The sequence below is a fragment of the Calidris pugnax genome, unplaced genomic scaffold (genome assembly GCF_001431845.1).
Source record: "Calidris pugnax isolate Ruff unplaced genomic scaffold, ASM143184v1 scaffold49, whole genome shotgun sequence".
NCBI lineage: Eukaryota > Metazoa > Chordata > Aves > Charadriiformes > Scolopacidae > Calidris > Calidris pugnax.
The window spans coordinates 1,015,721-1,029,763 of record NW_015090798.1 but is presented as its reverse complement, the minus strand read 5'-3'; the positions used below and the strand labels follow the sequence as shown (position 1 = coordinate 1,029,763).

The window sequence follows — 14,043 nt, the reverse complement described above, 5'->3', positions numbered from 1 at the left end:
CAGTAGGAACTTTGACCAGGCCCACACCATGGACACGTTACTTCGTGTAAGCTACTTGCTGGCAGCCCCTGCCATGTGGTGTACCTACCAGGAAGATGAGTATGGAAGTTGGCATGAAGGTGCTGAGCTATTGCCTTCAGTCAGGATGACCTGAATGATCTTGAGATGTGAAGGGGGAAAGCCTTGTGCTTCCTTGAGTTCCTGAACAACGAAGCTATCTCTCCGGTAGCTTGATAACTTCTGCAGGGCATCCGAGTGTGTGAGTATTGACATGGTGGTGCATCAAGCGACATGTGCTGATCCCATGTGCCTGGTGGGGCTCTGAGAGAGCGGTGCATCACAGATTGTGCCTGCATACCCGGGGAGGAGCCTAGGGTGGACTTGGTTGGCAGAGGTTTTGGAACAAAACCATGAGACCATGGGTGGTATGCAGAAGTGCAAGTATTTAGTAACTGCTGTGCAAGTCATGAGATATTTGAGACTGATGACAGCTGTGTAGTAGAGACACTTGTTAAGATACTGTTTGGTTATAGGGTGGAAAATACAATATTAGGTGTGCTTAGGAAGTAAAACAGATAGAGGCCATTTATAAGTCCTTATTTTGACCTGAATACAATGCAAAACTTTAAAACAAATTTGGAAAAGGAAAATCTGTCAAGACAACTAGAGTCCCTCAAAAGACAGAAGCATCAATGAGAGAGGTAGCTGTGAAGAGGCCAGCGTGGCTGTAGATGTGCTCCTGGAGGAGATTCCAGTGGGAACAGGGAAGTGTGAATGTCACTGAAGGGTGCGGGTAAGTAGTCAAAAGTGTTGCCTGAGGTTTTGATCACTCAGATTTAGGGAGAATGAACTTGGATGGGTGCAGCAAGTGTGTATGAGGATGATCTGGGAAAACACACAGGTCTTCAGAGGAGACTGGAAGAGTTTGCTTAGCTTAGCAAAATAATTGATAATTGATTAGTCCTTACAAGTATGTATGGAGAGGAAAGACCAGGCGTAAAAAACTGCTAATTGGGCAAAAGATGGTGCTACCACAGAAGCAAAGGGGCAGCAATGGGCCAAGTGTACATCCATGTAAGGCTTAGTAGCTCACCGAGCGTTGGGAACACTCCTTCAGTCGCGAGAACAGGAAATTTGGTTCTGGTATTTATCCTGTTAAATTTCTACTGTTGTTTCTCTGTATCCTTTTTATTTTATTTTTTAATTTTTTTCAAACCTATTTGTAGAATGTGTTAGTGACCCAGGAGGCCCTTCTGGCTTCTGTGCCGTGTTCCCTGTGTTCCCAGTTGGACTCCAACCATTGACGTTGTCCCCATCCCCTGTCAGGGACAGCAATCTGCCGGGCCAGCCCTACACGGCTGCTGTCCCTGCTCAGGGGGAGCCAGTTCCTTGCTTTACTTCTGCTTGGAGATGGGCTTGCTTAAAACACTAAAAATCATACTTGGTACCAGATTTTTAAGGGAGGGTATGCATTTGTTTTCCTTCCATTGGAAGTATAGTTCCAAATATGATTTTGAACTTTTTAAGCATATTGTACAGTAGAAATTTCATGAAGATGTGCGTGGTGCTTAAAAAAAAATTCCAAAAACTTAAAAATATTTCTGATTCTCACACGTCTGACTTTGGGTTGAAGGATCTTGCTGTCTTTAGCTTGTCCACTTCCCTTTTCTCTTCTACTTATGAGGAAGGGGAAGGTGTTATCAACTGTGAACTTGTCATACCGGGATAAAGGGGCTACAGGAGAGATGGGGAGGGACTCTTGATCAGGGAGTGGAGCAATAGGATGAGGGGTGATGGTTTTAAACTGAAAGAGGAGAGATTTAGATTAGATACTGGGAAGAAATTCTTTCCTGTGAGGGTGGTGAGACACTGGACCAGGTTGCCCAGAGAAGCTGTGGCTGCCCCATCCCTGGAGGGGTTCAAGGCCAGGCTGGATGGGGCTTTGAGCCACCTGGTCTGGTGGGAGGTGTTGGAACTCGATGATCTTTAAGGTCCCTTCCAACCCAAACCGTTCTGTGATTCTAAATACAAGAAATTCTATTTCCACTGTGGAAACAAAGGGGAAGTTGGGTTCTTCTGGAATTCCTGCCATTGAATATTTAGTTTTTTTCTGAAATTACAGATAAGAAATCAGTTAAGAACCTGATAAATAGACGTCTTCAGTCTTTCTTGAATGCCTTTTCTTTTTTACTTTTTAACTAATTATGTAGAGGTTTATTTCAAATTATGCAAAGTGAGGGCGAATTTTTTATATAGTGTTAAGGTCCCAAAACTACTACTAAAACTGCTGCTTTTATGCCAAAATTAGCATTGAAAAAGTTAGTCAAGGATATCGTAGGTCAGTTATGACAGGTGGAATTTGTGAATAAATCGCTAAACCATAAAGTAATGTAATCTCTGGCCCTCTAATCAGTGAGATGTGTTAGGGATTACATGAAACAGATGCTCAGTGTAGAAATAACTGGTCTGTTATTGTTTTAAGGTGGAAATATTTGTTGGACAAATCCTAAATTCCTCTCATTTACCAAGGAAACCAAAAATTATCTGCTATGTATTTTACTGTAAATAATTTTTCATAATTATTTAATGTTGCTTGTATGCATTGTTTTACTTTAGTTGCTTTTTATTATTGTTTCTGTGTTGTTACTTGTTTTGGTCATGGTTAATTATTCATTATTCACGTGATTTGTTTTTGTGCATGCTGCCTGTGCATTATACACATTCTCCATTTGTTTTGACTTCCACAGCCAGAAAATGTTGTCCTCACTCTTCAGGTAATGTCTTATGGTAGATGTACAGCTTTGAAAAGCAACTAACCATGTCTGTATGCACTACGTCTATTAAAATGTCCATAATTATTTTTCATGTTATTTAAAATGTGTTTTTCCATCTAACCTATTTTAAAATGTATGCTATCAAATAATTTCTGAAGCATTCAGCTCACTTAAAAAATGATAATTCTTTTGCAAATTCTAGCCAAGTTCTTCTTGCAGGCACCTAGTTTCAGGAGGGACAACAGCTTTTAACCAGCGGTTAATAATAATAAAATAGGTTTCATCCTAGAATTGGTAATTAGGTCAGAAATTTGCAACTCTGCTGCTGGTGGTGGTTGCTGTATTTGGATCAGCTGGTAATTAGGGACCGTGAGGAAGGGCATCAGCAAAGCTGGAAGTGGAGCATGATTGATAGCTCGTGAGAAATTGTAGCTCGTTCTGCAGGACAATACAGGCTGCCTCAATTTCCTCCTTTTACTGCCAAGCCCCCCTGGCGCTGGCGGATTAGTGGAACAGAGGAGGACTCAGAGTACTAGCGTGAGAATTAGCTCTCCTAAAATTGGGAAGGGAAAGGAAAGGAGAGAAGAGATTTTTTTTGTTTGTTTTTTCAGGGAGGAAAGACCCACCGGGGCATGGCATCACCTCTGGGTGCCCACACCTGCCCCATCCCCATCGGGATGTGTTGGCTCGTGTGGGCAAGCCAGGCAAACAGGGTGGCCAGCTCGTGGCTTGTCCCCTGGAAGCCACATCACATTGTGTGGGGCTGTGCCAGGTCCCTGGGGCGCTCGCACCGCTTCCAGCCTAAAAACTAGCCAGGGGGTATTGCATTGCATCGTTCCCTTTCACTCCTTCCAGCTTTTGAAAGCGTCCTTTGAGTTGCTGCTGCTTTGCCATTTGGCAGCAGAACAAATATCTTTACCTGAGAGAGTTGAAATCCACTCCTTCACGTTGTCCAGTCCCTAAGCAGCTTTAACTTCAGCAGCAGAACAAATATCTTTACCTGAGAGAGCTTGAAATCCTCTCCTTCGTGTTGTCCAGTCCCTAAGCAGCTGTAACTTCTGCAGTTTGGGGAAACCTCTGCCGTTGGCAGTCCATCTTCCAGCAAAGTCCTTCCCTTTGCACTTCATACAAATCTTTACACTCACAACTGATTAAAAAAGGAGAACAAGCCAAGTGTGTCCCCCCCCACCAGCCCTAGATGAAGTGCAGATCTAGCTCAGCCTTGCTGGCATTTGGGGAGCCTTTTTTGGAAACAGATGTGGGAAACAGTAAATATGTGGTCCGGGGAATCAAATGTGTTCATTTTATAACCTATTTCAATTGCCTTGATGCACATTAGTTTCTTGTGAGCGTATTTCTCTCTTAGCACTCACTCCTGTAGTTTGCCTGGCTAATATTCTAGCTAAATAACTCTTAGCTCTCAGTATCTACAATGTTATGTATCTTTTTGTTAGAAAAATTGTCAATTACTGACAAAATGCACCAAGTCCGTAACCTCGGTAACTTAGTAGATGGTTTAGTCTGTAGTTTGCTTTTTAATTATTTGCTCTATATTGATTGCAGTTACTGTGTGATATCTGCTATTACCACTATTTTTGTCTGAATTACAGGCCATCTACTATGAAATCGGTTTTATAGTCTCCGCAGCCTTGGGATTGCTATTTATTTTGTTACTGCCTCTTGTGGGACTTTGCTTCTGTATGTGTCGTTGCTGTGACAACTGTGGTGGGGAAATGCATCAAAGACAGAAGAAAAATGCTGACTGTCAGAGGAGCTGTTTTGCAACATTTCTTTTTGTTGCTTCTTTAATAATAAGGCAAGTGTAATAAAGAGAACAATATGAAGCTTGGTATAGCACTAATTTTGCAGTGTCATAAGACAAATAATGTTTCTGTATTAGCCTACAGGTGCAGAAATGATTTTATTAGACTAATATTACTGCTTTTTTAAAGAAAATGTGACTGCATCATAAAAATGCTGCTACCGTTGTTGTCCACAGGTCATTATGTACTCGAGAAGAATGTAGGTGTGAAACAAAAAAAAAACTAAGCATGAGTTTGGCAAATGAAGTTTTTGTCAGTCTTTAAATGGCAATTGTAGGATGTTCTGTTAAACTTAGGAACATACAATAACTGTGTCCTATGTTTAATTACTGGCTATACAGAACTTGAGGTACAACATACTGCTTTGCTCCTGGTAGTGTAGGAGTGGTGAGAAAAGCTATTGTGTGACCCTCTTTGGCTTTTTTTGGGGCACTGGGTTGTTTAATCCATGCATGCACTCACTGTATAATCCTGGAGTTTGAAGACATTTTAGCTCTATTAGTGTTAGGAGCATTCTCCTGCTCTATGCCAGGTGTATAAAGGGCGATGAGGGACTGCAATCCAGACTTCTCTTTTCCCTGTAGATGCTTTCAAAAGACATTGTTTGCTTTCTGTTTTTTTTATTTTCCTTCAACTTCTTCATATTTTCACCTGCCTACTATCCTTATTTTGTGGTTATATTAAAAAAAAATTAAATCTGTACTTTGTGACTGTTCAGTTAAGGGGATTTACTTTGTCTCCTCACTGTAATCTAGGATATAAAGGGCGATGAGGGACTGCAATCCAGACTTCTCTTTTCCCTGTAGATGCTTTCAAAAGACATTGTTTGCTTTCTGTTTTTTTATTTTCCTTCAACTTCTTCATATTTTCACCTGCCTACTACCCTTATTTTGTGGTTATATTTAAAAAAAAATAAATCTGTACTTTGTGACTGTTCAGTTAAGGGGATTTACTTTGTCACTTCACTGTAATCTAGACTTTTTTTTTCTTTTTACTACTGTTTGTCACGACAAACTGAGAGCTTGCCTTTGCTCAGATGGACAGCACAGTGATATCAGGTATGGGAGCACGCTCTCTTCTCCCAGGCATCACTAACATGACACTTAAATATTCTGAAGGGCCAGAAAGCTGAATGGTATTGTAGGGGAGAGGTGCATCCCTGCCGTGCTGACAGGACAAAAGTTCTTCAGAGTACAGTGGTGCCTCAAAGAAAAAGAGGTATTAAATTGCCTCTCAGCATGCCAAAGCTGAAGGTAGCTCGCAGAGCTTGCCAGCTCTCTTTACACCGCGTTGCAGGACGCTGCGTTCTGGTTATAATGGCTGAGGAATGTTGCCCGTCGGCAGAGAAATGAGAAGATCATCCCTCTTGTTGGTCTCTTCAACTTGTGCTTTTGCTGCCAGCTATTCTGGTGGCATTAAACATACCCAGCATCAGCAAATGCTTCTTCCTGGCTCACGTCTGGGAGATCAGTGATTCTTAGTAACGTGCTTTCCAGGACTAGGGAAACTGCCTCTTTTCTGTATCTCTTTTTTTTTTTTTTTTTTTTTTTTTTTTCTTTCCCCTTTTGTATAAGACATCAGGAGTATCAGATGCTTGCCCTAAGGAAGGAGTTGGCCTGAGCTCTGTCTGCAGGTTTCCACAGGTGGAGATAATCTCATATGGCTCAGTCTCTAATGCTGGGGGTGCTGCGCAAGGCAAGGCAGGACTTTACGGGGCTAATGCTGCTGACCCCTGCCTGACGCAGTGCTCAGCTCTCCAGGACGCCTCCGCAGGACTCTCCTGCCCTTCCTGGATCATCTTTCCCCAGGGAAGGCAGGATGTCATGCCTGGATCTGTTTAAGCCCACGTCAGCTTGTTTACTGTTCAGCTGAAACACAAAAATATGGTGTTATTGGTAGCCCAATTGGTATTGCCCCAACAAAAAAAAAAAACCAGAGAAAGCCTGAGATTTACTTAAAACTGTTTCTCTGTTTCTTACACTGTGCTCAGACTTGTGGTTTTATTCTCTACTTTTCCCCCAAGTTCCCATGCAACTTCAGCTTGGTGGAAGGTGTACCTGGAGAGGTTCTTCTCAAACCCACACATCTCAAGGACTTCCCAAACCCACATATCTCAAGTTTCTTACACTTGTGCTTAGACTTGTGGTTTTACTTTTCCCCCCAAGTTCCCATACAGCTTCAGCTTAGGTGGAAGGTGTACCTGGAGAGGTTCTTCCCAAACCCACACATCTCAAGGACTTCCCAAACCCACATATCTCAAGTTTCTTACACTTGTGCTTAGACTTGTGGTTTTACTTTTCCCCCCAAGTTCCCATACAGCTTCAGCTTAGGTGGAAGGTGTACCTGGAGAGGTTCTTCCCAAACCCACACATCTCAAGGACTTCCCAAACCCACATATCTCAAGTGCCACAGCTGCATACATAAAGCTGTGACAATAACCAGAAGAGTTTAGTCCTGTGCAAGTAAAGCGCTTGTAGCTACTTGCAGACAGAGCCAAAAGAACAGAAATTCGAATGATCTCTGCTGGTACAAGGTTACATCAAGATGTGCCATCAAATCGCTAAGGAGGGTCCTCACGTTGTTTGAGTATAGTTTAAAGTTCATGCAGTGCTGGGGGCATCTCTTAGGAGTATAGGTCTCCCAAACCTTTTTCCAGGTGACTGGAGTGCCATAGACTCCTTCACCAAGTGCTGTGCCACTTCAGAAGATGTATTTAGCAAGGCACACAGCCATCACAGTACCCTGAACCCACATCTCTGCCAGTGGAGCTTTGGAGCTCTGCAGCAGAACGTGTGTGTGGAGGGAACGGGAAGGATTTCTAAGGTATAGACTTCTTCAGGAGATACCATCTAAGTGTATGTTCTGCATCTTCTCTCCATCTCTCTTGCAACGCCAGCCTTTCTGGGATTCTCTCAGTCAATGGATCAGAACTTTAACAAGCAGGAAACATGAACCATTTTTATTTAGTTAGTTAGTTAAATTCATTTTTTCAGTCCATGGTATGGACTTCGATGGGTCTCAGCTGGGAAAGACAGGTCACAGGCATGGTAGAGTGGGGGAAAGACAGGGAACACAGAGCTTGCAGTAGATCATGTGTACGTACAGGCAACAACTCTTGAAAACTCCAGTAACGGGGGATGGTTTTTCTGTGTGTCGAGCATGCAAGTTCACACTGACATATGTACGCTGGTAATGCAGATTTGAGATTTCAGCTAGTAGATTTTACTCATGAGGGACATAATTTCTTCTCACTTTTCCACTGATACAGTGCTCTAGTAATTAGGGTGAAGTTTACTGGAGTAATATGTAAATGAAAGACAAAGATGACAGATTTTTTTTTTATTAAAAAAAAAAATTCCCTACCTACATGTGCTTTCTGAAGATGAGGTACACGTGAGAAGTCTGCTTTCCTCCAGGAGAGATATAAAAAGTAAATCAGAAGTCTCGTGAAGATGTACACAATTGTTTATTTTAAAATGAATAAGCCTTAAGTGTGTCATTTCCAGTAGATGCATTTTGTGTTTTATATATTTCTTTTGGTAGATTGACTCAGAAATACATGTAGTATTTTGGTAGTTCACAGGTTTTATACAAGACAGTTGTCGTACAAAGGAAGGGTGTAAAAATAGTCTGTCCAATAGGTAGCTGAGTAGGTTTGATATTCCAAATTTGTCATTAAAGCAGCAATGTGCTTTTCTTGAAAGGTTAACTGGGAGTTTAGGGACACAGAGCTGCTGTTTCATTTTATTTCCTAGTCATCTGCAAGCTTAGACAAACACGTTTTCTCTGTGAAAGAAATGTGATTTCATTAATTCCTCTACATCGTAAAGACAAGGGAGGGACACTGGATTTTTAAGGAAGCATACATTGCAGTTCCAAATGTAATACTGGCAATAGAAAGTGTCCTGGCTATTAGATAGAAAAATTCATAGTCAGTTTTCTGTCCTTCCAAGAAAGCTTGTGTTATCCACAGCTTCAAGAAGGAACTTGGGTTGTTCTGTATGAAGCTGGAGAAAACCAAGTGTGGAGAAAGGGAATGGTACTTGGTACCTTGGCGAGTACCTCATGCAGCCCTCGTGGAAGCCCTCTTGGCTTTGTGAGGTTCGTAGTGCTTGTTGTTCAGAAACCTGGGAACCAACATAATCTGCAAGAATTGGTGAAAAAGTTGGTACAGAAATCTCTAGCCCATTATTTTCTGAAGTTCATTAGCTAGTTGTGAGGAAGGTGGCCTTTCCCCAATATGTGCATCCATCCAGGGTTTCTGTTCTGCGACTTGAAATTTTTTGCAAGCCCAGCTGAAGGAAAAACTTGGATCCCCCCCCTGCAAGTTGATTAGTAGCATTTATAGCTGTCTGTGAAACCTGACAAGAAATTGAGTGTGGAATATCTGACTCCTGGAGAGACTGTTTAAACAGTTCTCTAATCTGTTGCAGAAAAGGCTTGTCCTTGTTAGTCCTGCTTTATGCCTCTCTCCTTGTAGCTGCTCATTGAATGTTGACTCAAGGCTCAGTTATGCAATAAATAGATTTTTCCTCACTCACGCTGTGTATTTGTTTAGTTACATTTCAGAGTGTAGTGGCAATTGTTCCGAGTGCCTTGTCTGCTTCAAGCATCTCCGCTATCTTGTTTCCTCCCACTCCTTCCATTTAGGAGACTGAAGAGAAAAATGATCGTGCTCAAATGTTACAGAAGTAGTGTTTTGTTAGCTTCCAGTTGACCTCTCTGCTCTGTGAGCATAACATGGAAAGGACATAAAAATGATGGCTGTTCAAAGAACAAGGATGTTGTTATAAACTCCGGACCCCAGACTGATGTACAAATGTTTACTTTTCCTGGTAGTGTCAGATAGCTTGTCTTCTGATTTAAAAAAAAAAAAAGCTTTAAAAACAATTACTGTCACTGTAGAGTGAAAAGAAATAATATACTGTGTGTGAAACTGCTGAAAACTTCTTCCTTCTGCTTATGTTGAAAGTTACTCAGTTTTTTTGGTATTTTTTATGCATTCTGAGTTCTTGTTCCATGAGTGGTAGCTGATGTTAATGGCTGCTTGAGCGTTGGTCATAGTGGAAATAAGACTATAGCATTTGCTGTTAGTTAAATAAGTAGTAAGATAAATATTGGTGTCCCTTTGTTCATTAGTGACTGCTGGGAAGGTAGTTAATAGCCAGTCTTAAAGATGTAGCTGTGAAACTTTGGGTAGAGAAGCAACCTCTTTATGTTAAATTCTGTCATCCTGTTCTGATTTTTTATTTTTTTTCTTTTTTGGATATTGAGAAAAATGTTAGTGAAGCATTCCTAACACACCAGCACCTGTGGTGTGTAGTCTTGCCATCTCTCCCTGTATCATGCTATTTGTCAGAGCAGCAAAAATTCTCCTAGTTGAGACCAGTTTTACTGGGAGAACAAGCCTTTACCTTGTTTGGGAAAGTTAAAACAGGAAAAGCAAAATAAAGCTGAAGGCTTCATTTTGGATCACTGATAAGAGGAGATGAGCATCATCAAGGTGTTTGCTCCTGGTCTTGCCAGGGTATGCTGGCCAGGATATGCAAATCATGTTATTTTAGGTACCTGTTGGCTCTCCACTGTCTTATTTCTCATTTATGTGGCTGGATTATGGCTTCCTTTGAAAATACATTCTTTGGAGCAAGAATTGTAGTTGCCATCCACGTCCCATCCAGGAATTCCATGTAGCTGACTTGACTCCAGCCACTGGGGAATGGTTTTTTTTCCCCTTGGGGATGTGTCGTGCCTGTGTAGGGTGGATCTGTGCTGTCTATACCTGCTAAATCTGTGGAGAGTTAACGCTTAACCCATCCAGTGGGTTTGTAGCCAGCATGCCTTTGAGCTCTGGTGGTTACTCTTCATTTTTCTGGTGCTTGTCTAAAAGATTAGCTGTTCCGAACGCAAGATGTTTAAACCCAAAAAGTCATCTTTCTGTTTAAGTCTATTTTACACCTAAGCTAAACAACAAGCTGAGGATGATGAGAGAGGTTTTGAAGCCTCCCATGGGACTTCTAATTGCCTTTTTACTTACTGTTTGTGCAGATCTGCCAGGCTGTAATTAGAGTTTTACAGTGGGGAATGATCAAATAGAAAACGATCAGCAGTGCTGACTGCAAGCCTAGCTCACTTTTCACCTTTTATTTTACTATCAGGAAATGCTTATATATTATTTTAGCGTTAATAAGGACTATTCTTGTTCCTTCAAAAGATCTATGCAATTATGTAAATAAATTGGGCCATTATGAGTACATGTTGCTCAAGTTTTCAAATGTAAGATATACTTGTTACAGTTATTTTATGAGCATTTGCTTGTAGCTGTGTCAAGGGTAATGATACTTGTAAAAGATCCTAATATTTCAAAGTCTCATACAATTTACCTAGGCTATATACGTTTTCTGGCAGTATCAATGCAAATGGATAGGTAGCTGTACGTTCATAACATCTGAAGATTTCTGAGTGAACATTGCTTTTTTCCTTCTTTTTTTGAATTGGTGGTACAATATTGGCCCTTATGGCTAATTCCTCTGCTCCGCCTCGTGGTGCTGGGAGAACTTGTAGTAAGAAAAAAAGAGAGTGTATCTTTATAAAGACCTTCATTTTGATAATGTTGACTTTTTATTGTTGTAGTTTTTTGGTTCTGTTTTACGTCAGAATGGGCATTTACAGTAATAAAGAAATATCTGTTATCTGTATTTTTTGTAGTGTTGGAGTACTCTGTGCATATGCTGCCAACCAGCATTTAACTAACCAAGTCCGAGGAGCAAAGAAACTGGTTAACAGTAACTTTAAAGATCTGAAAGTTTTCCTTAACGACACTCCAGCGGTAAAGAATTTTTTGTTTATGGGGAACGGGGTGGGAGGGAAGAGGTGGAAGTAAGAAGTATTGCAGAAAATAACTGTTTCTTTCTATTTGGTATAAATCGCACCTACTGTATTTTGTTTATTCTTTGTGTGTCAGTCCTACGAAGTAGAATAAATGATGCAAGGTAAGACATTTTCACACTGCAGTAGATGTTTGGGAGTTATCCTGATGGATCTGTGTTCTTTGAGCAACTTTTGAGCTGGGAGCATGCTGCAATGATGCTTGCAGGCCTTTTCCTCCTACTGAACTAGTGTAGATCTCTAGGAGAAGGTGAATTGTTTCGAAAAAAAGTGTTTTTAAAAGGAATACATATTAAAAAATGATATTACATGAAGACTTGGATTCCTTGTTGCAGTTTCCTGTTTCCTTGTATTTTGAACTTAACTTGTATGCGCTCTGGGAGTGAGCTACAATAACTTCCTTTCCAGCATTATTTTTAATTTTTTTTTTTTTCTTTAAATGAGTGTCATACTGTGTCACACTGAACGGAAAAGATTCTCTCCACTTTCAGACTTTCCTTAAAGTATCAAAAGCAGTCCTCTCTATGTGTTTATTTTGATTTGAAAGAAAAAAGGACGCTAGCAAGGAAGACTTGCAAACTTTCCCATGTACAAATTTCAGTTCTTTATGGATTAGGTGGGGGGGGAAAGTCCAACAGTCCTATTATCTTGGCTTTCACTAGTTTTCATAGAATCATAAAGTTGCCTTGGTTGGAAGGGACCTTTCAGATCACCTAGTCCAACCATCAACATAACACTGACAAAAGGCATCACTAAACCAATCTCCAAGCACTATGTCTACCCGTCTTTTTAGTTAATTTAACTTAATCTGTTTTACTTGCACGTGACTGATAAGTTGGGAATAGGTGGAGTTGACACAATTATGTGGGATCCACGAGCGTGGTGACATCCCAGTCATGGTGACTCTGGGCTCCTATAACCGACGAGCTGTTTTTCTGCCAGCAGAAGTGTAGGAGAACAGGATGCCATTGAACGTTTCCGTATCCAGAGTTGTTCCCTGTACAATTCTTTATTTCCCCACAGTGTGGTGACAGCCCGGTGATGGAGGTCTATGGCAGGAAGTGGAGGTGGTGCCAACAATCTCTCTTGAAACAGAGTGTTTTTTGTCAGCCTGGAGCTGACGCAGGGCGCAGAAGGATGTAATCCAGTCACATCAGAGACCACCAGACTCCCCTTCGCAGCATGCTGAGTGCTGACAGCTGGAAATGGCAGGGTAGAAAATCCGTTAAGTAGAAGTAACTTAACAAAGAAAAAAAAATAGACACTAGCTAAAAAGATAATAAAACCACCTGAACTCTTTAATTGAAAAGTATCAGGACTTGAACATTTGTGCCAGGGGTTTCTCAAAGTCTCAGTTGGGAAGTAGGTTTTTAGTTTCTTTGCAGGATTGTTAATTTTTCTTTTTTTTTAGATTTGATGATATTTAATGATGCTGTTACCAGATATATCTTCTAAGTCATTTTGACAGACAAGGTGCATGGGTATCATGTACACACACACACACGTGTAAGAGTTTTTTAAGGATAGGAGAAGGACTTCAGCTTCTTAAAAAAGTCATAGAATCCAGCTAATTGGCTCTGAAATCCTAACTGATGTCCTTGACTCATCGGTATGAGGTGTACAGCATGTAAGAGGATTTGTGAAAAGAAGTCACATGTTAAGAGGTCGTGTCGAGAAAGATTTGCAGACTGTTGAGTACTGAGTGATAACACTATTACTTACATGGAATTGCCTTTTGTCTGTGACATTGCTGGAGACAATGCAAAACCTGTCCCCCTGCAAAATTTGTGTCCTCAGGTTAGCCTCAGAAGATAAAACAAACAGAAATATACCTACATCCTTCTTAGTAGGAAACTCAATTTTTTTCCCTCCTATTTTTAGTAAAAGGAGGTCTGCCTCATATTTATCATTTAATTATGTCCACTGCTGTATGATCGATAGGTTGGTTTGACGATGTTTTTTTTTCTCTGTTATTTTTTCTTTATTCCATGGAAAGTTTGAGATTGCCAGTCAGATACGCATTGGTACTCATTTGAGTCACGTTTAAAATTGTAACCCCATTTGTCGAGTGTGTTAACCTTTAACTCAATAGGAGTAGGATTCATAATGCATTATTTTAAACATACAGAAATCAATTGAGGTTATTTAATGTCTTTTCAAAATCAGTACAGCAAGATTTCCACTTGGGATGGTTCTTTGATAGCCTTTTGTCCAAACCTGGGATCTGGTGATAACTAAGTTGCTGCTGCTTGTTCTGGAGTCTTGGTAGAGTCCAAGTTGTGACCTGGCCAGATCCCTCCGGGGGCAAGGAAAACCCTTTGTGTTAAGATGGAGCAGCCAGCTCCTTTCTGCAGGAGAAGCTTTGAGAAGCTGTGGAGATAAAAGCCCATCTGGTTGGTGAATTGCTTCCAAATTACCACCCTGTCAACTTGCCACGTATCTCTGCGTAAAGGAGGAGCTAATGCCACTAGAAAATCAAATAATGAAGATGAAAACATGTAAAACCTTATTGGCCTCACCAACTTGAAGCCTTCATAATGCCACAGTTCCTGCTACGTAAC

General features: G+C 40.9%; 1 protein-coding gene across 14 annotated transcripts in view; it reads left to right on the top strand.

Annotated features, from left to right (window-relative positions):
* The window catches only part of PROM1 (prominin 1), a 66,261-nt gene that overhangs the window by 24,860 nt on the left and 27,358 nt on the right, over positions 1-14,043 (top strand). For 10 of the 14 annotated variants that reach the window (XM_014937122.1, XM_014937123.1, XM_014937114.1 and 7 more), the window contains exons 4-6: positions 2,748-2,774; positions 4,385-4,590; positions 11,303-11,423. In XM_014937122.1, the coding sequence (XP_014792608.1) occupies positions 2,748-2,774; positions 4,385-4,590; positions 11,303-11,423 (354 nt within the window). The remainder of the gene's footprint in view (positions 1-2,747; positions 2,775-4,384; positions 4,591-11,302; positions 11,424-14,043) is intronic. The other 4 variants (XM_014937124.1, XM_014937120.1, XM_014937117.1 and 1 more) reach the window with 1 other exon arrangement.